At 48.3% G+C, this 22,197-nt stretch overlaps 9 protein-coding genes across 9 annotated transcripts, besides 34 other annotated features; all 9 read right to left on the bottom strand.

Annotated features, from left to right (window-relative positions):
* Positions 1-18,116: a sequence feature (heterozygous, non-Esmeraldo-like haplotype).
* Positions 7-54: a microsatellite.
* Positions 156-194: a microsatellite.
* Positions 663-690: a microsatellite.
* Positions 702-2,201, bottom strand: Tc00.1047053508881.150 (hypothetical protein, conserved; the record flags this gene model as incomplete). The annotated part of the gene is made up of 1 exon (XM_810494.1): positions 702-2,201. One exon carries the CDS (start codon positions 2,199-2,201, stop codon positions 702-704), a length of 1,500 nt encoding a protein of 499 aa, XP_815587.1.
* Positions 2,391-2,432: a microsatellite.
* Positions 2,782-4,467, bottom strand: Tc00.1047053508881.140 (uncharacterized protein; the record flags this gene model as incomplete). Its single annotated transcript, XM_810493.1, has 1 exon — positions 2,782-4,467. The coding sequence occupies one exon, from the start codon at positions 4,465-4,467 to the stop codon at positions 2,782-2,784; it is 1,686 nt and encodes a 561-aa protein (XP_815586.1).
* Positions 4,579-4,631: a sequence feature (T-rich).
* Positions 4,727-6,937, bottom strand: Tc00.1047053508881.130 (hypothetical protein, conserved; the record flags this gene model as incomplete). The annotated part of the gene is made up of 1 exon (XM_810492.1): positions 4,727-6,937. One exon carries the CDS (start codon positions 6,935-6,937, stop codon positions 4,727-4,729), a length of 2,211 nt encoding a protein of 736 aa, XP_815585.1.
* Positions 7,015-7,045: a microsatellite.
* Positions 7,669-7,707: a microsatellite.
* Tc00.1047053508881.120 (prefoldin, putative) lies at positions 7,729-8,295 on the bottom strand (the record flags this gene model as incomplete). The annotated part of the gene is made up of 1 exon (XM_810491.1): positions 7,729-8,295. One exon carries the CDS (start codon positions 8,293-8,295, stop codon positions 7,729-7,731), a length of 567 nt encoding a protein of 188 aa, XP_815584.1.
* Positions 8,345-8,367: a sequence feature (AT_rich).
* Tc00.1047053508881.110 (GTP-binding protein, putative) lies at positions 8,751-10,661 on the bottom strand (the record flags this gene model as incomplete). Its single annotated transcript, XM_810490.1, has 1 exon — positions 8,751-10,661. The coding sequence occupies one exon, from the start codon at positions 10,659-10,661 to the stop codon at positions 8,751-8,753; it is 1,911 nt and encodes a 636-aa protein (XP_815583.1).
* Positions 10,666-10,696: a sequence feature (AT_rich).
* Positions 10,717-10,738: a microsatellite.
* Positions 10,807-10,832: a microsatellite.
* Positions 10,921-10,962: a sequence feature (A-rich).
* Positions 11,030-11,081: a microsatellite.
* Positions 11,174-11,207: a microsatellite.
* Tc00.1047053508881.100 (hypothetical protein, conserved) lies at positions 11,241-14,888 on the bottom strand (the record flags this gene model as incomplete). Its single annotated transcript, XM_810489.1, has 1 exon — positions 11,241-14,888. One exon carries the CDS (start codon positions 14,886-14,888, stop codon positions 11,241-11,243), a length of 3,648 nt encoding a protein of 1,215 aa, XP_815582.1.
* Positions 11,509-11,538: a microsatellite.
* Positions 14,912-14,937: a microsatellite.
* Positions 14,939-14,966: a microsatellite.
* Positions 14,980-15,027: a sequence feature (T-rich).
* Positions 15,123-15,154: a microsatellite.
* Tc00.1047053508881.90 (hypothetical protein, conserved) lies at positions 15,555-17,024 on the bottom strand (the record flags this gene model as incomplete). The annotated part of the gene is made up of 1 exon (XM_810488.1): positions 15,555-17,024. The coding sequence occupies one exon, from the start codon at positions 17,022-17,024 to the stop codon at positions 15,555-15,557; it is 1,470 nt and encodes a 489-aa protein (XP_815581.1).
* Positions 17,107-17,137: a microsatellite.
* Positions 17,194-17,224: a microsatellite.
* Positions 17,293-17,331: a sequence feature (GA-rich).
* Positions 17,375-17,431: a sequence feature (A-rich).
* Positions 17,447-17,505: a sequence feature (A-rich).
* Positions 17,520-17,560: a microsatellite.
* Positions 17,848-17,874: a microsatellite.
* Positions 17,930-17,975: a sequence feature (A-rich).
* Positions 18,080-18,116: a microsatellite.
* Positions 18,117-18,159: a sequence feature (areas merged during assembly that could not be assigned to a particular haplotype. This can correspond to areas where the two haplotypes were merged or to regions with more than two copies in the genome that were merged during assembly.).
* On the bottom strand, positions 18,156-19,721 carry Tc00.1047053508881.80 (DNA ligase, putative; the record flags this gene model as incomplete). The annotated part of the gene is made up of 1 exon (XM_810487.1): positions 18,156-19,721. One exon carries the CDS (start codon positions 19,719-19,721, stop codon positions 18,156-18,158), a length of 1,566 nt encoding a protein of 521 aa, XP_815580.1.
* Positions 18,160-22,197: part of a sequence feature (heterozygous, non-Esmeraldo-like haplotype) that runs on past the window's edge.
* Positions 19,878-19,901: a sequence feature (AT_rich).
* Positions 19,911-19,992: a sequence feature (A-rich).
* Positions 20,327-20,466: a sequence feature (T-rich).
* On the bottom strand, positions 20,538-22,004 carry Tc00.1047053508881.70 (DNA ligase, putative; the record flags this gene model as incomplete). Its single annotated transcript, XM_810486.1, has 1 exon — positions 20,538-22,004. One exon carries the CDS (start codon positions 22,002-22,004, stop codon positions 20,538-20,540), a length of 1,467 nt encoding a protein of 488 aa, XP_815579.1.

The raw sequence follows: 22,197 nt of genomic DNA, 5'->3' as shown, positions 1-22,197 counted from the left end.
TGGATGTCTCTCTCTCTCTCTCTGCCTGCCTCTCTCTCTCTCTCTCTCTCTCTCCGTGTGTGTGTTTGTGACTGAAGGAAAAAAAAAAACAACAACAACAAAAACAGAAGAGAAGAAAGTCGCATTCAAGTCAACATGAATAACAAAGCAGTAAAAAAAACAAAAACAAAAACAAAATTAAAAAAACAAACAAACAAACAAGCAGGGCCTGAAAAAAAAGAAAAAAAAAAAAAGACACACTTTTCTCTCACAAGTAAACACACATACTTCAGCTTAATTTTGTGTGTATTTGTAGCCATATATATATATACACATACTACATCTATGCATGTGTGTTTGTTGCCAGTGTGTTGGCTCCACAGGGCTGGAGCGGGGGGGGGGGGGGGGAGACGCAACATTTACACACATATGCTCATATGACAACTCCACTTAAAAAACGAAAAGGTGACAAAGAAATTCAAAAGAGAGTCAAAACCCATCGGATTCCTTTTCTATGAAATAAAAATTCCCAGCACCACCCTTCCTCTTTCCCCTCCCCCCACCCCCCCCCTTCTTTCACATTGGTGCAAGATAGGGGGAAAAAGAGGCTATTGCACTCCGAGTGGAGCAGCGTACACATACATGTACTCTCTTTCTTTCTCTTTCTCACACACAAACACACGCTCTCTCCCTCTCTCTCTCTCTCTCTCTTTTGAATTCCCCTACCACTTATCCGCATTGTCGTACCGCCAGATATTGACATGCCCATCCCCACCGCCTGTGGCCAACATGCGCGTCCCAAAATGGTAGCGAGCACGAAAGACATGTCCTACATGTGCTTTTACGCGCCACACAGGCTCACCGTTGACCGCATCCGTGAGGCGCACCGTCCAGTCCCGTGCACACGTCAATATGCCCCTATTATGCGGCATATACTCCACAAAATGAACCGGATGCATATGATAGAAAACCTTCAGTATCGGTTCACTGGGCTGCCGCAGGTCCCATATATTCAGGGCTTTGTCCATGCCGCTCGAAGCAAACTGATTTTCATCGCCACGGAAGGCACATGTCCAGATGGTTTTCCTGTGTCCACAGAACCTCGCCGTGACGGAGTTGCTTCCAACACGAAAATCATGAGAGCAGACAACGTGGTCATCGCCACCTGAAAGCGCAAGCCAGTCGCAACGCTTAGATGTCGCTAGTGTAAAAATCGGCGCCGTGTGACATTCATCGCTTTGCATGCAGATGGACGTTCGAACATCCCAGCAGCGCAGGGTTTTATCCATCGATATCGTTGCAAGTCGCTCTCCCCCCGCAAGAAAGTCAACGCCATAAATTTTAGAGGTGTGACCAGCAAACGTCATCTGTGCATCCGGGGAGTTTGTGTCAAACAACCAGGCAATTTTACTGCTCCCGCCGCACACGACACGACTGCCGTCAGATGAATACGTTGCCGATAAAACAGTGCTGGACTTCACATCAAACACCGTCAAGACAATCGCCGTTTCCAAATCCCAGTGTAGTAACTCTCCCCGCGTCCCGGTAAGCAGCGTACGACCATCGCTAGAGAACGCCAATGTATAGGGCGTGGTGGAATGTGCTGCTACAGAACGTAACAGACATGGAAGCCGCGACGCATCTGTGTTGTCAGCTTCGCCAACAACACCTTCCTCGGCATGACAGCCATTTTCGCCGTTTTCATTGGCCATCATGTCCTCCCCTCTTCCTGCATCGTCCAATGCTTCCTCAAGAAAGGGATCAGGGGAAAAGTGACGTTTTTCCCGCACCGTGGAATCTCCACACTTCTCCACTTCCACCCGCTTTACCCTGCGCGAACGCGTGGCGCTGCCAGCCGCCATTTGCACCATAGCGTTCAGGTCTACTGTGCATATACGCTTCTTTTTCGATAGAATAAGACACTCCCGCTGTCCGCTACGCCAAGCCGCATCAAGCCTTTCAGAGACATCCGGTGTGTATGACTCCCATTCACCCGGCCGGTCAAGGTCTTCCACAAACCACGCGTATTGCCCGTCGTCTTCGGCCGTCGGCGGCGGTGGCAGTTCAGCAAGCATACGCGAGGCAAATACGGCCCGGCCAAATCGGGCAGTTAACGGTCTGTTCGTGTAGTCCGTCACCTTTAATTTCCGCGGTTCACTTTTCTTTTTTTCTTTCACAGTCGTAATTCGTCCGCCAAGTGACGTGCTGCCACCCGACCCCATGTGGCACAGCACCGCTTTTTGGTCTTCTTGATCCTGTTTTATACTCTCTCTCGGGGTGTTCCCCCCTCACACACCCGCTTCTATGTGCGTGCAAAAGATGCTTGAGATACGATAGACACTCGTTGTCCTCTCCCTCCCTACAATTGACACACACACACACACGGCAAGAAAGAAAGAGGAAAAGGAGGGAAAAACAAAAAACAAAAACAAAAACAGAGAGAAAATACAAAATAGGCAATCAGTCAACAGAAAGAAAAAAAGGGTTATATGTATAACATATATTACACGCCAAAGTGCAATTTTTTATGTGTACCTATCTGTCTGTGCACAATAAATGAAATCTTTATAAAAAAAAAAACTCTGATACTTTCGATGATGCCGCCGATAACACCCACCAGGCCTTTGTCTGTTATGTCGAAGAAGAATTCTTTAATGAAAATACAGCACGTTTTAATAACCGCAGGTTGCCATTTCATACTTTTTTCCTTTTTTTAAATTTTTTCTTCGCCCCTCATATTTTTTCCCTTTTTTAAATTTTTTCTTCGCCTCTTTCTCCTTTTCCCATGCCAAATCTCAGTAATTAAAATGGTTTTACTGGAAGGGCCAGCGCCGCCGCTTGTGGCAGGTCCTCAAGCCGCATCGTCTCCGCCACAAAAACGACATCAACGCCCAAACATTCCGTGGCATTTTTTTCAGCATGCTCTTGCTGTCGTTGCACCTCCAACAGTCGAATTGCCTCGGCTGTCGCGTGCAGCGGCAGCGTCAGCCAGCCGCTACGACGAAAGATGCTTTGTGCGCCCTCCACCCGCTGCTCCTCACTTACCACCCGTTGCCGCGCATGAGTGCAGCTCTCAATGATGGAGCCCCATCGTGTCATGGGCACCGTGTGGTCCACCTGCGGCCCATACACAACGAACGAGGACTGCTGAGAGCTTGTGGGGTGCCCCGACAAAAATGTGTTCGCGTACACACACGCCGCCGCAAAAGTAAACTCATCTGGGCAAAATATACGTCGCATACGTCGAAACGGCGAAAGCGCAAGCTTATGCTCCGCTGCGAGAAACACGACTGCGGCGGCCCCCAGTTGTGAAGCACCGGCCGTATTGGGGCCTTTTCCCTCGCTGTTTTCAGGCGCCAAGACGTACAGGGCACAGTCATGCCACACGGTTCGGGTACGTATACCATCCACAAGTTGCTGTCTGTACCCACGCAACACTTCTCCCTCAAATGTCATTGCAAGCGACGGCAATAAGACGCTCGGAGAAGAGGATTCCAAAGAGACGGACCTCCTCGTCTGATCCAACTGTTCCTTTGCTGACGGCTGTTGAGAAAAATGGCACATAATGAACGCATTGGCCTCCTGATCGTTCGAGGGGACCACCGGATCCTGCCACAACCTCTTTGCAGATGGCATAGGGCTGGCGCCGTGCGAAATGCTGATAACATCCCGCGTTCTGTTATTCGGCGACGTCGTCAATTTCATCGTTGTGGAAAAAAAAGTTGACAAATTGGGCTCGGAAGAAACGCACGATTCGGGGTGGGAGAGAACAAATACACACTTCTTCGCACACGGCCAGCAGTCTGACCGCACAGATTTCTTTCCCTCAAGATGTTTCCCCGAGAGTTCCTTTGTCTTCCTGCAGACAGAGCAACGCCACACTGGCTTATTGCTGCTTTCGTGACCGTTTTTGCTAGTTACATTCCCCAACTTTGCGTTGTCGTTGACCAAGGGCATGACGGCGGTAGGCGATGATGTGAATGCAAACGGTGGTGACTGACGTGGTCTGTCGGTGGCGGGTGCAGAGTGCATGACGATGGGAAAGGCCTTTTCTGACGGCAAGAACGCGTTCTTTCGTGCGGGAGCCTCCGTCTCCAGCTGCTTTCCCGCTGCTGCAAATGCTTCCGCGGCGGCGTTAACTGGTTTGCTACTGGCCGTTGTGCCCTTCCACGTGTTTGGGGCGCTGGCAAATGGCGTTTTGTTCGTGAATGCAGCCGACGCGATGAATGGATTCGATGCCACCCCCGTCGTCGGCATTCTCGATGCCGCCGTCGTGGACTTCTCAAGGGATGTTGACAAGTTCGGATTGAAGAGAAACGGCGCCGTGACCACCTGTGCCGCGCTTCGGGATACCGCGGGGGACTCCCGCACAAATACACGCTTCTTCGCACACGGCCAGCAGTCTGACCGCACAGATGTCTTTCCCTCAAGATGCTTCCCCGAAAGTTCCTTTGTCTTCCTGCAGACAGAGCAACGCCAGGCGTCCATCTGCTGTGTTGTCCCGCGCCCTTTTTTTTTTTTTTGAAAGGATTTTCTCTCCAACTCTGTGCAATATCAGAAGCAGAGGATGTAAAGAACGTAAGATGTGACGTGGGGGGGAAAAAAAGGAAGGAAGGAAAAAAAGGAGAAAACAACAATAAAAAAAACAACAATTCATCGTTCAACCTCATGTAATGTCTCTTCACCTTTTCCCTCACTTGCCAACATCTCATTAGTTGACCTGCATCCACTGCTGGACGCAATTTCGCTACTCATGAATAAACGTCGTGCCGGGCGTCGCCTCAACAACAGGGGAATGGTAACTCTCTGCATCCAAGTCCCCCAGCCACTGTTGCGTCGTATCGGTGCCGGTGCGGCAAAAAACTTCATTCACACGTGGGATGATGTCTTCACGGATAAATTGTGTCCATTCCGCTACGCTCCGTCCCTCCAGCACGCGGTTCTCTGCAGGGGAGTCCACATTCACGCCGTGCGCCTTAACATCCTCACCGTTGTCCACATTCTGTGCGGGCTGCTCACTGAACTTCACGGCAAGAAGAGAACGCAGCGTGTGTTTGACTGCGAGAGCGGCCGTCGTCGGGTCATCGTGGAGGCAGGAGGACTCTACCACCACAAGACACGTAGAGAGGCGGAGGGACAAGCGCCAACGGCGGGAAGAATTTGTCACGTCTTTCGCGCCGTCGCCGGTGCTGTCACACTTCTGCCCGATGCGCCACCTCCTTTCGTCCCTTCGGCAAACATGGCAAAAAACACGCCGCAAGACTTCGTGGCGGTGCCACGCATGCAGGCATTCAATAAACACGTCAACGGAAGGCTGGCGCCAGTCATGCTCGCCGTATGCCTGTATGAGAACTGACATCACATCTAAGAAGGGAGAACGCTCCGATGCAGAGGACGCTCTGTCTGCAACAAAAGTGTAAAAAGCGCCGTCAAGGGCGGCTTGAAACAACAGACAGAACGCCTGTTGCCTTGCAACATACAATTCATGTTTCCGACGCTTTATTGCTCCATGCAGTCTGTCCGGTAAGTGTAAAAAAAGACGCTGCAGGCATCGTAGTGCAGCGTGTGTGCATTCTGCCCATGACTCCATCGCACAATGACTACTCTCCTTCACGCTGCTCACGGTAATCACCTGACGCTGAAAGGACGCCAATCCCTTCACGATATGATCAACCAACCACACCAAAACAAAACGTTGGACCGCCGTGGAGTGGGAATGCATGACATTCGACGGCTCGGCTAACGCACGCGTGACGGCCCCGTAACTGGCGAGACCACCCCCGACACCTTTGCTCAGTATCTCCGTCACGGCCTGAAGAGTCTCCAAAAAAAGTTGCGGTGTCATCTCGCTGCCTGAGGCGGCCGACACATCGTCACGGTGCACAGTGCAAAGAAAAGGGCGCAATTCCTCCAGAGGAAGCCGCATGCCGACGGCGATAAAAAGACAAAAGGCCTCCCGCTTCATGGCATGTGAGACATGTCTGTTATAAAACACGCAGCAACAGACATCACGGGCAACCGACACAACATCCGTGCCTCTTTGCAGGCGACTCCAAAGCGCATCCTCCACCTTATTCATCCCTACATTCTCTTGTAATTTACCACCCTCTTCGTTTTTTCTCCACGTGACCAGGCGCCGCAGCACCTCAAGCGAAAGCAGCAGTCCAGCAGGTTGCAACATCTCACCGTCCTCGGCGGCATCCAGCAATAACACTCTCAGGGCTTCCTTGTGAAGGGAAAACGATACCGTCATCTCTTCAGTGGCAGCTTTCATGAACAGAAACCGTGCATACGGCACATGCCAACCGGTAACTGGCGACCCTGACGCTGCGGGGACAGACAGCCGTAGCGTCTGGTACACCGCACGGACGATGTTCACCGGCGCTCCATGGCGCACGCAACACCGCAACAAACTCACGCAAGAGGCTGGAGGATGGACGGGTGGTTTTCCAGCGTGTGACTCACCTCCAGACGGGGCCGTGTGAAGAAAAAGGCGGAGGGAAACACACCACGGCGTTGAGTTCTCCGCAGATGGATCTTGCGTCGTCACGCTTTCATCTCCAGACTCTCTTTTTCCTCGCGCCAGGGCATACAGGAGCAGCTGCACCGCCTCCGACCACTCCTCCGGGGAGCATGCCAGGGGTCTTTCAGCGTCGCAAACCTCCTCGCAGCACTTGAGTATCTGCCGCAGTGATATTGTCTCGTGAGAGCGCACGGCGTCCGACTCCTCCATGACATTCGTTGCAGCTTCCTCCCTCACTCCCAGAGCACCCCGGGCAAAGCAACGTCTAAGCTGTAGAAGGAAAGCTTTTGGGCCGGGGTCCTGCGGTGCCGTGGCGGCACATCTGTCGGTAGAAATGCAGCAGCGGCGATAGAAGAAAAAGGAAGATGAGGCGGTAACAGGAAAGGCTGTCGCCGAAACAGACATCGCCACGCGGTGGCCTCCACCACGCCTCATGTCTTTTCCTTTTTCTTTCGCACTCTCTCAATGTCGCGTGCCGCACCCACAAACGTTCACTCCAACAATCGTCGCAGACAAACACACACACACACACACACACACACAAAGAGAGAGAGAGAGGGCGAGAAGTAAATGTAATGTCCCTTGATTATATACAAGCGACTTCTTCCTTTTCCCCCCACCCACGCTGAATACCTAGTTGGCAGGACAGCCAAGGGACAGCAGAAACAAACCAAAAAGAAAGAAAAAAAAAAAACGGAGTGTACATCGTGGAGCATCAAGAAATAACAACTTCTCCCACAGCAAAAGATGCGGCAGAATCGCTAGTCTTTTCTATTAAAAAATGCCGTTAAATATATATATATATAGACACATATACGCGGATCACAAAGCGCAGTGTAATTCAAGTTCCCCCCCCCCTCCTTCTATCATTCGATGTATTTTGCAGGCGTTTGTTTTTTTTTTCTTTTTCCCAGCAAACCAACGAAGGCGCAGAGAAGTCGCCACTTCATTCTACGGTATCTTCTTGCACCGTAAATTGTCCTCGGAGCAAATGCAAGGTAGACCTGACAAACCCTCTCTTTCTTTCTCTCTTTCCCTTCCTTCATTTTTTTATCTTTCAAATGTGTTCCTTTGGCTTCTTCTTCTGTGGAATTCATTGAGTTTCATTTCATTTCTTTATTATTATTGTTATTTACGCTCTTCTCCCACTATGCCGCTTCTTCCATAAAAACAAAACAAAACAAAAACAAAAACAAAAATAAAAAAATCCCTCCCCCATCGTCCGGTTACGCGGAAGGCTCCGCGGCACCACCATTTGTCCGTTTGTTCTTTAGATCATAATTGTACACCCGCGATATGTTAATTTGCAGATTTGTCATCTGCTCCTGCACCCACGCAAGATCCTCCTTCGTTGCTTTCAAATTTGTCTCAGCGTTTGCAAGGTTTTTCTCTAACAACTGTAAGGCTTCATCAAAGGTATACTCGACCATCACCTTCGCACCCATCCATAGATGCACCGTCTCTTGCGGCACCACCTCCGCCTCTCCAAAGACGGCATCCGTAAGACAGTAATAGGAGCGCACAGGGGTTTGATCCTCCTGCAAACGTTTTTTGAGGAAGTTCAATGCGTGTAGGGTCTTCTTTATAGTTGGAATCTTGTGGTCTAAATTCGCCATGCTGCTCACAAGTCGCTTCTCCGTGTGTTCGTACTTGGAGGAGTCCAAAATAAGCCTGCTGATGAGCGCATCCGCCCCACCGTTGTTCTTGACAAAAGTTGCCATATCGCTGATGTACTCCACCCGCGGGATGCCGCGTGCGTTTTTATAGTCCTCCGCAAATGCGTAGCGTTCCATTGCCGTTATCCTCCTGTCACAACGTTTCCCTTTTCCCCCTCTCTTTCCGTTTTATTTTTTATTTATTATTTTGCTCTTCTTTTTGTTGTTGTTGTGTTTCTTCAGGGATCTATTAAAACCGCCGCCGCCAGCCACGCTTACTGCAGAAGTAAACACCGCGAGTGTATGAGTCAGACAAGAGGAGAAGAAGGCAGACAGGAAGAGAGAAGGCACGTGTTTCAGTGGAGAAACACATGAAGAAATAATATTCCCATCGCTGGCGGCGTATGCGTTTCTGTGTGTGTGTGGAGGAAAAAGTGGAAAAACGCCACACACTTCACATTAAAACCCAACACCACACATACACAAAAAAAAAAAAAACATACGAACGATTTAGAATGGCGTAGAGATGGATGAAAATAAGGAACAATAAATATGAGAAAACGGCAAGAAAAATACACCCGTTATTATTCGAATCATTCACCCACTGTTTTTGGTAGATGCAATTCCATCAAAAGATGCGGGCAAATCTCCTTGCGGAACTGACCGCTCTCTAACCACGTGATGTCAGGAGGGGCAAAGAACAGCACAAGACGTCCGTCATACGCTTCCTGCAAGATTTCAATCGCGCCGCGGTGTACATCCAATGCCCCTTTGCCATGCTTCACAAAGTACCCCTTTTTCTTGGCGTAGCTCTCACATAGCTCATACGGTGACCACTCTACAGTATCGTCGGCCCCGTCTACTTTTCGCAAACCGTAAAGCCGTTCAAGTTGAAGGTGGTATGCTAAGAAGGCCACGCCACTTTGTGGGTCACGCGTCTGGGCAATCTGGTGTGTGCCAACGACAGCCTGAATGGACCGTGGGAGACCAAAGACAGGGAAAGCAAGACCCGGGGAATCAATGAGCACAACGTGCTCGGACGGGATTGGGATCGTCTGCAGATGTTTTGTGTGCCCTGGCGTTGCGGAGACAGACACCACCTTTGTGCCACGAATGCAGTTGAGCAAACTCGACTTCCCAACATTCGGGTGTCCCACAACACCAATACGCAGAAACGCCTCTTCGCCGTCAGTACTGCATGTAACATGAGTTTTATTTGCACACATCGCACGACACTTCTGTAAGAGCAATGAAATCATGTCAGAGACAATCCGAAGCTCGTTGTATCCACGTTTATCACATTGTAATTCTCGTTCAGCCTTGTACATACCTTTAAAATTGTCTGTGTCGGCGTACGTGTATTCCCCATCACATTTCACTCTGCCACTTTTATTATTCTCTTCCTCGTCCTGGGAGGAAGTTCCACATGCATCTTCATCATCGTCGCCGTATTCGTCTCTTGTGGGAGTCTCCGGTAATTGCAGTTTCCCTGTGCGGAGTTGCTCGTACAACTTTGCGTGCCGCTTCTTCTTTTTGCGACGCCTCGCCGGATTCCCGTTGCCATCCGCACCAAAGGCGGTTTCTTCTGCCGGGAGGGATGTGAAGGGCAGCAGTGGAATATCACACACAATTCCGGTGGATGCCTCTTCAGCCTCATCCGCGGACACAACACCGGTCGCCTTGAAATAAAGAGGCAGAAACTCCAACCACTTGTCAAGGACATGCCTTGGCACAAGATCGGCCTTGTTAAGTAGCACAAGAGGAGACTTCTTACACTGCCGCACGATATAATGCAACAGGGAAAGCGGCAGGTGTAGGATTGGGTAACGGACATCACACACAATCAAAACCACATCGCTTTGCTCCACTGTACGCCACAGCTGCCGCCAAACATCGAGGTTGCGCTCATATGAACTTAATTGTAATGTCTGCAAGGCCGGGGGAAGTGGATAATTGTCCACCGCCTTCAGATATACCTCAAAGCGTTCTAACTCACGTGATTCAAGGGAAACATTTTCAAGGAGGACCTCATCGTTCTTTTTACTACAGATGTTATCATCACATTGGTTATTATTTTCCAACGTCGCCTCATCCAATGCCCATCCACGTGTCGGCATTTCCACAGCAAAAGGCATCAGTGCAGCATCGGTGTACCCTGGCATGTTAAACCATGAGCCAAAAGGGATACCATTTTTGTCCATAAAACGCCGTTGTTTCAGTGGCTCATATGCGCGTTTTTTACGTGCGGCAACTTCTTCTGCCGTCTCCTTTAGAAACACACTTCGAATTCCTTTGCGATCTGCACCGTACTTATATTCCACCTTCTCATAATCCTTTTCCTCATTCCGGTTACTACTTCTGTCACCGTCATGGCCATGCGGATTGCCACTGTGATGGATGACATCTCCTCTTTGGATGTCCTCATGCTCCTCCCCATACTGCTTCTTGCGCTGTCGCCTTTCCTGCAGCTGCTTCTTTTTCTGTTTCCCACTAAATGCAGGCATACCGTTATTTATATATAAATAAATATATAAATTTACTCCTTCATACAAGCAATAAAACAACAACAACAACAACAACAGTAAAAAAAAAAAAAAATACAAATACCATATACATACGAACCAACAATATACGGACAGATGGCAAGACAATAATAATAATAATAATAATAACAAATAAAAGAAAGAAATCAATAAAAAAAAAGGGGGTTGAGGTGAAATTCAACAGGAGTCGTTGTATTTCTAACGCTCACTCTCTCACTCCTTCCTTCCCTCTCTTTCCTTTTCGTTTTTTTTTTTCTTTTTTTGTTGTTGTTTGCCTGCTAGATAAATGCGTGTGCAAATACTGTATAGAGAAAACGTTACATTACTTCCAAAAAAACAAAAAAAACAAAAAAAAAAACAACAGGCAAACAAACAAACAAAAACACAGAATTTTACATTCGGTGTTTTGAACTTTTTTTTTTTCCCCCCCTGTTTCGCAAAATCAGAAAAATTTATTCACCACCACCACCACCAAAAGGAAAAAAAAAAAAAAAAAGGAAAGAAAAAGGCGGAATGCGTATTTACATGGTTGGATGGCAATCAATAGTTTTTCACCTGCACCATGTCCTCAAAGGCAAGAAGGGCGTTTTTTAGTTCCTTCCCCAACATATCTAGAGCGAGTGTAATGGAATGAAGTCCTTCTGCGTCAGAAACCGTGATGGGCATTGTAAAACTCTCGGAGAAGTGCACAGTGCCCTGGAAAGGGAGATCCTCGTTGCCCTCTGAAACGTCGGTATCCAATAACGTAGATAAGCTAGGGAAGCGCAAAGAGGCATTCTCAATGGGGCTGTGATGCTGCCCCTGATGATGCTGCTGCTGTTGTTGTTGTTGTTGTTGTGTTTGTGAGAGAGCATCGGCCGTGCCATTTTCTCCCGTCCTTTCTTTCTCCCCCGAAATCGGTACACGACAATTGCCGCTCGTCGCTCTCGTAGCCGTCACTGTCTCATTTGGTGTGTTGCGCGAATCTGACGCTGCCTCGTTCCCCGCGTCCGCCACCGCTCCATCCACATCGCGGTCCGTAAGCTGCAATGAAGTGTCTTCACCCCGGATCGTCTCCGGCGCATCCTCGTTCCGCAAACGTCGATGCCGCTCCCAGGCGATTGTCGCATTGCCGGTTCCTTCCATGGTCGTCGAAGAGATAGTTGCGCCGAATTCGTTTCTGCCGCCGTCATCAGGCCCATCGTTTCCGTAAAAACGCATGTGTTGTGCCTCACCTTCACGCTGTCGTTGCTTTTTTACCGCCTCCCTGATGATTACCAAAATGGCACGGTGATTTCTTACGGATAACTCACTCACAAGAGCACGGAACTGCAAGAGACATTTTGTCAGCTCCGACCCCAGCGAGGAGGAGGGATGCGCCACATAGAAACTCAAGAGATTCACGAAGCGCTGCAGACTGTGTTTTATGTCGCTGGCGACAGGGTACAAGTAAAGTAAAATACGACGTACCTCCGGTGTAAAGTATCCCTTGTCTCGCATCAGTCTCCAGCTGCACACCATTGTATACACAAGAGCGAAAATACGATAAAGAGCAGTGTGAACCGCCTCACAGGCCTTCTGTGGATATATAAACGGTTTAATACCCCGTTCATCCGCTGCAAATGGCATGATGGTCGCGGTTTGTGCCATCTCCCGTCGCAGATACCACACCTTATCAAACAGATTGGAGATACGAGAGTCCCGCTCCGGCATCATGATGAACGTCGGCACAATCCCCGCCGGCTTCAACCTGTTCCCAGATTTCCCTGACGTACTTTCCCCTTCCCCATGTCCGTCAATGTGAGCGGCGGAAAAGGCCTTTCTAACTTGTAAGAACTCCCCATCTTGGCTGTCAAATCTAAAGGGCTCATTATGCAGGGGCTCCCGATAAAAATCCATCATGTTGGCCATAATATCAGCAACTGTCTGCAGGATCCGCATACGTTTCTTCATCAGCAGTTTCCCAGGGCTAATCGGAAAGACAAGGACCGCAATCAGGCAGTAAATCATAATGGCAAATGAGTTTTGTTGAATGCGACTGACGACATTGCCGGTATTCGTTTGGGAATCAATCGACAAACTCGGTATGGCAATAAAATTGGCGTACACGCAGACAAGTCCAAACTTTTGTCCGGTCCGGAAGAATGTCAAAACGGCTGTGATCACGCACAGGCTAATGATAAAATCCACCTTCGTTTTGCACAATGAAGCTGCAAAGAAGCCAACCACAGAACCAAATAACGTCCCTGTCAATCGCGCCAAAGATCCCTGCACCGCATGCACCGGATTTACACCCGATAGAAACGCAATAATCGTTGGCCCTGACAACAGTAATAATTCCGGCTGTACGTAATAAAAAAACAACAAAGCAATCAACATGGCAACACTGATTTTCCCTGCCTCCACCAACACCCGCACTTCCGCCTCACTGCGTTTTAGAAAAAGTTTCTTTAGAAAAACCACGTTATTTACAAAAGGGCGCTTTATGGCATCCAACACGCGCTTTGGCGAGACACAATCGGATTTTTTACTTCCCATCCGCACCTGTTGGTGGAATTCGTCCAGCGCCGACCAGAAATTTACCACCGAAAAGACAAAAAACGTCATGAGCGGAACAAACTCCTCCATCTCCGTGTGCCCCCTCTCGTAAAAGAGCCTACGACTCCCCGCACTAAACTCCTCTTGAAGCTTTTTAATGCTGCGCCCACACGCCTCAAAGCGAGGGCCAAGATTCAGAAGATCATGACGTGTCTGCGCCTCTGAAATCCCATCCAATAATTCCTCTACATAACGTGAGATGCCTTCCATTGATTGAGAAAGAATTTCACCGAATTGAATACAGAGACTGGAATTGTCAATGATATTCGCATTGTCCTGCACAATGTCAATGACTCGTGTCATGGAACGCAAATTAAGGCGTAAATTATCAAGTAGATCCGCTTTCTCCAGTCGTACCTTGCGACGTTCGTAGTTTTCAAAGAAAAGAAACTCATACAAGGCCAATTTCTCCATACTTTCCGCTTTGTCAAGAAGAATGTCCAGTGAACGCGTGACGTGCCGGATACGCACCATCCCCATGCTACGCTCCGTGTTGGAAACAGCCCAGAAGCATGTCGACAGGCCTCTAAACGCCGTACCGGCATTCGTAAAAAGACGGCGTATGATAGAGTGAGCAGACCGTGTTGCCAAAACTGGGTACGGCAAAAGGATGGCGGCAAACCCAAACAGAAGACCAATAAGCCAACTCAATAATAAATACAAGGGAAACATCAAGGTAGTGTGACCGTTCAATTGACCAACCAGAGAAATGTTAATAAGCAGAAGACAAATACGCTGCGTCACACTTCTTGTGAGACATGCAATAAAGAAAAGCAAAAGGAAGTAAACCACCAGCCAAACCACAAATTTACGATGCAATTCCAGCGCAGCAGACGCTGTGGCGAGTGGAAGCCAAATGCATCCTGCCTTCAGGAACTGTACCAGAAACACAGCAGAACCCCCTACGTAAATATCGGTACCAAGAATAACAGCCGGGAGTGTATACGTAAAAGACATATACTCCTTCTGATGGCTCTCCAAGGCAATAATCACAGCAGGAATAAGCATACCTATAAGCGTTACGCGGGCTGAGAATTGAACTAGAAACCAAAAATGTTTGGTACCAAGAAAGTCAAAGTAGCTGCAAATCGGGTCACTAAAAGCCTCACGAAGTTCCCATGGAACGTCCAGGTCCGGCTGTCGCACACCCATTTTCTTGTCGCATTCCCCGCTATTTCTCTTCCTTCGGCCACCACTAAAAACACTACTGCCGCATTGTTTTTTGTTCCTATTACTGTTTTCATCATCACTGTTGTTCCCGCCGTCAAATGCTTCTGGTGGAGTTGTAAAATTATAAATGGCCTTGTATGGAGCGCAACCAAAGCTATCCTTTGCAACCCCGCCTGTCTGCGTCGTGAGAGAATCAAACACGGTAAGCTGCCTCCTATCTTGGCTGCAATTGTACTCTGTATCACGTTCTTTGCTCTTCATGCTGCGGCTATTCCCTGGAGAAATCGACCCATACCGCCTGATACTGTTGGGTTGCGGCTGGGAATCCATTTCCCCTTGATGATCATGACGAATACGGCGATGGTAAGGAAGGCGATTTCTAGGGTAATAACGGTAAATATTTGCCTCAGTCAAAGCTTCAAGAGAGAAGTCACTTCGCATGTTCGATCCCGCCCCTCACAGTCTATATATATATATATATATATATATACTGTGCGTGTGTGTATGTGTATGTGTGTGCTGAGAGTCAGGCAAAAAAAATATATATAAAGGAATGAAAAAAAAAAAAAAAAGGAAAGAACGCACGCAAATGGGCAATGAACGCCCCTAAATGAATGTAAATATATAAATATGTATTTATGCCTATAAAGTACGCCAAATGAAGGGAAATGCAAGCATACACATACACACAGACACACACACACACAAAAAAAAAAAAAAAGGTAAAAGTGGGAGTGAGTGTAAAGATATGGCGCAGAATAAGGAATGGCAGGGCAATTTCAGGAAAAACATACACGCACATAGAATGAGAGAGTAGGAGAATAATAATAATAATAAAACAAGAAAGGAAAAACAAACAAACAAACAGAATCAAAAAATAAAGGCCCTTCACATGTATATACGTCTCCTTTGGGTTTCCTTTGCCCCTATTTCACACAGATTCACCATTGCGTGCGTCTGTAAGTTTGCTTTTTAGGCACCCAAGTTATTTGTGCCGTCGATACACACAAAAAAAAATTACACCCAATGACATTGGAAAGTGATTGCGACAGACGGCAAAGGCGTATCCACGGTTGGTGCCGTGTGTGCAACGCCCACCTCTGCATCTCAGTACAGGAGAGAGGAGAGCCGCGAACGTGCGTCCTGGCTTTTGGGATCACCGTGGTACAACTGCAGTAGGCCCAAGAGGCACGTCTTTGTCTGCCGCACGCACCGTGCGCTCTCAGTCTCCACCATCGCCATTTCTTCCCCCTCTTTGGGCTGCGATGCTTCTCGTCTTGACTGGAGGAGATTCGATCTAAGCAACGTGAACATCGCCTCCACCTCATCACTAGGAAACTGCTCTGGTACCACGCGAGCGTCGACCAGGTTGTCAATCCAGTAAAGTGTGCGTGCCAATTTATCACTGACCGCATCATCACTACCGGATGGAAGGTGGTGTTGCCTCCGCTGCAGCAGAACAACTTCCCCACGCACAAGTAACACCTCGCAGAGAGAAATGAGTCTTCGTACCGTTGGGTCTGCAAGAACAGGGGAAAAATCGCGTTGAATGGCATTCAACGCAAATATGATGTTCTCTGCCGCAATGTTACCGATAGTGGCATGTACACGTGCCAAAAAGAGTGCCTCAAGCGCGGAGAGCACTGTGCAAGCAATGTACTGCGAGGAACGATGATATCGCTTTGTCAGTTCCTCCTCACTGAGGCGTCTTACATCCACCCCAAGTTCCCTGCGTAGTTCCTGCAGCTCATCAAACGCCTTCTTCTTTGCTTGCTGAACGGTCTTTCGCAGGCCGTCCAGTTGCTCACTTTCTTCAGGGAGACGAATGCGCTCTGGACCAACAAGTGCATCCATAATTCGGTTCTGTAAATATTGAGTAGAGGCGCCGTGTAAAAGGTCGGCAGTGGCCGCAGCTGGCAAAGGGTGCTGATGCTCCGGTGACCCACCGCCCATCAATTCCACGTTCATCTGCTGCTTATAATGTTCAAGGAATTTACGCAGGATGCCCTCCAGCCGAGACTCCACCACATGACCGGTGACTTTGTCAATGATGGTGCCTTGCATGATAAAGTACGTCACAGGCAACTTTGCCCGCTCCACAGAAAAGGCAGAGGCAAGATTCCGGTTTTCGTCTGCATTAATGGTACAAAGCTTCAACCACGCCTTCTGTGCAGGAACACTTTTCTCTTTTTCGCCATCGCATCCATCCTTCTTGTCCGTATCCGATATCTCTCTGTTAAGCCGACTCACAAGACGCTCTGCATGTGTCAAGTAGGCGTTACAACTGCTACTATCTGGCCGGTAGTACACCAAACAAATGGCTTGTTGGGACTGAATGACCTCACTTTCAAAGGAAGAGGCATCCGTCTTGTATGCAACACCACAACGCGAGGTACACAAACATCCATGTGTTGTCAGTCCTACCAGTTGCCCACTGTTTCTCATAGAGGCTCGCAGTTGAACGCCTATGCATGAAGTCGCATATATGTGGCTGACAAAACCGGCGTGAATTCGCCGCCCCGACGCAAAAAGTCGAGAAGATGGGACTCTCAACATAAACTCACCACCCCTGCGCATATATTTAAAAACAACAACAACAACAACCAACACTGATACACGTGCGTTTATTAACAATTCCTTTATAATGCTTCTCTCTCTTTATATATATATGTATATATATGTGTATGTGTTTGAGTGTTAGGCGATAGTACCAAAGGGACCACTTCCTTTTTTTCTCACACATGGAAAAAAGAAAGAGAAGAAGAAGAAGAAGAAGAGTTATGTAAAGATGCACAAAGAGGGCCACCAAAACCAAAGAACAGAGAAGTACATGTGAGTTCCATCCCTCCTTTCTCTCTCCTTCTCTTTCCCTTTTTTTTTCTCCATGCATGAGTTTGTTCTCACTATCATAAATGACATGAGGCAAATTTCTTCTTCTTCTCTTTTTTTTTTTTTCTTTTTTTTTTCCTTTTTTTATTTGTTTTCCGCCTCCCATTTGCCCTTCCTTTTCTTTTCTTTTCCTTTTTTTCATCTTCTTCATGCATCTTCCCTCCTCTTTAGTTCGGAGTGGACTAATAATAATAATAATAATAATAATAATAATAATAATAATAGCAAAGAAGTGTGGGGACTCCCAGACAAAAAAACAACAAAAAAAGACCGATAAGAGGGAATTGGGACGATTTAACCCGAGATTGCAGCACCCCCCTCGTAAGTGTTAATTGTCGCAGGGTGATGGGAATCAATAGGGAGAAGTGGATCATTGGGCGCAATGCATTGCCCGAAGGAAGGGATGGGTGGGTGGAGCTCATGGCTCACAGCAACAAACGACGAGATGGAGTGAAGTGAGTTTGTGTCTGTCTACTCCTTCCGTCATATCCATCCCCTCCTCCCCTTACTTCTGCTGCCGCTGCTGCTGCTGCTGCTGGCTCAGTTGACATTTCGCCTCACCCCCTCTTTCTCATGTGCCCTTTCCTTTTTCCTTTATTTTTATTTCTTTTATTTTTTTATTATTATTTTTTTTTTATTGGATCTTATTCTACATTTTTATAAATCTATAAATTCAACTTTCCTTCTCCCTTTTCATGAGTCCTTTTTCCCTTTCACTCTCTCTTTTTCATTCTCTCTCACTTTATCTATAAATACATATATATATATATATATATATATCTCCCTGTATGTGTGTGTGTATGTGTATTTATGTACGTTTTACAAAAACTCTTCTTCCGAGGCACCACGCACGGCCTTTGCCACGGGAAAGCGTGGCACATCCTGCGAGGACAACTCCTGGTATTGCACGGTGAGATACTTTCCAAGGAGCTCCTGCCGTTTCCCCCACAGTGCCAGTCTATTCTCATATGTCGTCTTGGGTGTGGCGTTGAAGCGTATACCGGTCTTTGTTTCGCAGATAAATGCACCCAGCCCACCTCTAAATTTGCCCTGCCCCGGAAGGAAATCCACTATTCGGTACTCCGCGTCATGCATTGTTTTGTACTTTAAAAGTCCAAAGCTGCGCTTCCCATGCTCATATGGAAACCCCGGACGGCGAATCATCACGCCCTCAAACCCCTGCGAGCATGCTTCCTCCAGGACCTCGTCCATCTCTTCTGCACCCACCTGCGCTGCAGGGACGTGGTACAGTTTAATCGTACCTTCCGCCGCAGCATTGTCGGGGCGCTGCTTCTGACGAATAATTTTACGCTTCTCCTCATCGTGCTGGTATGCACTGATGCGCTTTGCCCCACAAGTAGGAACCATCTTTTTCAGCAGCCGGTAGCGTTCACTAAAAGGGGCAGTAGGCGACGAAAGCTGCGACGAGTGCATGATGTCAAAGGAGAAGTACTCCAACAATTGCGCCTGCCGCTCTCGCATCTCGGGTGTCGTAAATTTCTCCAGACGTCGCACAAGGCCATTCAGTTCCTCAAAGTTGCATTGAGGAGCAAAGAGCTCCCCGTCCAACACAAGCGTCGGATCAGCTTCAAACAGCGGCATCACGTGCGGCACTAGCCCGTGGCAACACTCCAGCAGAATCCCACCACGGGAAAAGAATTTCGGTTCCTTCCTACGTCTGTTGTAACCAATAAGACAGCGAATACCATCAATCTTAGGCGACGCAAGCAGGAGCTCCTTCTCTTCCCCTGGACCTGGATTCAGGAGTTCGGCCGCCACCGTCTCCCACTTCTGTGCGAGCATGGGCTGAATGTTGATCTCTTCCCACTCGGGGTTATCATGCAACACACTCCTGTAGTTTGTGTGAATCATGCGTGGAGCCTTCGCATATACCAATTCATTCTTCGTTGTGGTTGTCATTGTCATGGCCGTGGCCGATCCCAAGTTGGAATCGCCATTCTTCCCCTCAGTGGAACTTCCATTTGTCGTTTCCGGTTCCTTATTTGGTGTCTCGAGCGACCGCTGTGGCTTTTTACAGAGCGGACACACCCCATGCTGGTCAACAAACTTGGCAATACTCATCTCAAACTCCTGTAAGCATTCACTACAGCGCCACACTGCCATCTTTAAACAAAGCGGCGAGATGTGGTGCGGCGTGATCATGACGGTACCCCAGCATGGGCCCACCCAACATGCGGCAAGGTGCGGAAAGGCAGCTTGAATGGTTGTATTCTTCAGTTCTTTGTACTTCTCAGCCTGCTGCTTCGTGCGAGGGCGGCCGGCACCGAAAAGAAGCGAAGGATCCACCGACTGCACGATCGCTCGCCCCAGGCAGCTGCAACGCCGCCACATTTCAGTCCGCGCTCCAATCCTTGCCACAACCATTCACAAAACAAACAAACAAACAAAAAGGAGCAAACAGAAGAGCGAGAGAAGCGAAGAATGGGAAAACAGAGCCCATGCAACACACAAGGGACATGAGAGCCAATCAAACAGACACACACACAAAAAGTTCCTCCCAACAACCGCCGTCCCCTTTTGAAAAAAAAAAAAATAATAATAATTGGCGGGACATTTTTTTTTTCTCTACTCTTTCCCATTATTATTATTGTACTTTTTTCTTTCTTTTTTTGGTTGTTGTTTTCTCGTTTTATTTCAGGGCCCGCCGCTTCAAAACTTTTTTTCTCCCCCTTCTCCGTAGTTTTGTGCCTGTGAGAAAAACAAAAAAACCAACAAAATAGAATTCGTGCAATGGCGGCAATGTGTGATGCGTCCGACCGCCCGCTGCGGTGGGTGTTCACCAAAAAACGACAAGACATGTGTCGGTCGAGTAATTGGCGGGTTGTGTTGGCTGCTGTTTTCCTCGGAGAGCCCCTCCCCTCCCCTCACCGGCGGCGGCGGCGGCAGACGCAACAACCACACACATGAAGGGGTAGAAGAAGGACAGCAGCAAACAACAACAAACATCTCCCATCAATAAAGAAGACATCAAACAAAAAAAAAGAAAAAAACAACACAATCGCACATAAAAAAACAAAAAAAAATGGTTACAGTGAAAAACTGAAAGTACAAATAACAACAAACGACAACCACAACAAAATATAATCATAAATACAAACCACAAGGAAAATGCGTACATGCAAGTGCAAAAAAAGAAAAAGGGGGAAGATTGCACATGTATTCGCACAAACGATCATGCCATCATATCCAGTCCTTACCGTTCTTTGCACCCCGCACACATTTGCCAATGGGGAAGCGTGGAACTCCATTCGCTGACAGCTCTTGATACTGCACCGTAAGCATCTTCCCCTTGTACTGTGCAAGACGTTGCCACATATCCTTCTTCCTCTGTTCTGTTGTGGCGGGGGCGACGGTGAATTGGTGGCCTCTTTTCGTACGGCAAACAAAGGCACCAAGGCAACCCTTCCACTTGCCGCGCCCTTCTACCCCGGATACAATGACGTATTCATCATCCTGCATGACTTTGTACTTGAGAAGATTCGGGGATCGGGCGCCATAGGCGTATCCAACTACCACCCCTCTGCTAGAACTTTTGTTCACACCTCTAGAAGTACCGGAGCGACTACAATTGTTTTCTCCTCTTGCACTAACAACACCGTCACGGCGTACAATGATGCCCTCGTAGCCATCTGCCAGTGACAAGCGAAGGAGACGTGGTATGTCAGCCTTTTTAACTTGAGCAGCAGGCACCAACACCACCGCCTTCTCTTGAACTTGTCCCTTGGATGAAGCAAGGCCATGAATCAATCTACCGAGGTGCTTGTGCCTTTCTGAAAAAGGTACAACTGACATATCCGGAAACTTACTCGCGTACATGATATCAAAGGCGTGGTACTGGAGTTGTTCCTGAAGCTTTGCAATAGCCGGCGTGCGTCGATCCCGCGTGGTGCGGATGGCTGATATGAGTTGCTCAAAGTCGTCCACATTGTGATTATACAACTCTCCATCCAGTACAAGATTTGGATCCTTCTCAAACAGTGGACGCAGCCCCGGTTCAATACGATGATCACAACATTCAAAGAGGGTGCCCGAACGACTGAAAAAACATGGTCGCCGTTCCCGCACATTCCACGCAACAATACAGCGTACCCCATCAAGCTTGGGGGAGACGAAAAGAACAGCGTCATCATCTATCGTGTCGCTCTCCTTTTCAAAGTTCCGCGCAAGCATCGGCTGCAGGTTGCGAGTCTCCACCACACGAAGGTAGCCATCATCCGCAATACTGCTCTTGACTCGGTTTGCATTAGCAGCAGCCAACACAGACAGACTGTTGTCAGGGCGGCAGCGGTGCTTCACAAGCGGTATAGCTAATACGGCACTGGATGCGTCGCTTGGGTGCAGCAGTGTAGGCATGCGGTGACATCTTGGGCAAACCCCACCTGCAGCCACATGAAGATCAATCCGCTTGTGGTGTTCGTGGCCACAGTGAGGGCAACGCCACCAGGCAAGTTTGCGGCTCGTTGGAAGAACATGTTGCGGCTGCAGTAATTTGTTCGACGCCGCAGTCATCCACGAACTTGCAATGGCCGGGTGAAATGTAGCCAAATTCGCGGGAGGAGTTATCGGCAAACGTGTTCTTGACACGCGTCCCATCCGAAGCGCTGACAGAGCAAAGAGGAAAGAAAGACGCAATTGACATGCCTTCATTTTTTTTCGGTTTCCCTTCTTTTTTTTTTTTCTCTCTTTCTCTCTCTGAGTGTGTGTCTCTGTCTGTGTGTGTGCGTGTGGTTTTGGTGATTTGAGTGTGGTTGGGTTGTGCGTGTGAATGGTGATGGGTCTTAAAAGACCAAAAGCGATTGCCTCGCCTACTGTCAAGAGTGTGGTTGTATTGTTGTGCCCA

Source organism: Trypanosoma cruzi, genomic scaffold (genome assembly GCF_000209065.1).
Source record: "Trypanosoma cruzi strain CL Brener 1047053517085 genomic scaffold, whole genome shotgun sequence".
In the NCBI taxonomy this organism is placed as follows: domain Eukaryota; phylum Euglenozoa; class Kinetoplastea; order Trypanosomatida; family Trypanosomatidae; genus Trypanosoma; species Trypanosoma cruzi.
The sequence above is the reverse complement of the archived record's forward strand: the minus strand, read 5'-3'. Positions and strand labels throughout refer to the sequence as shown.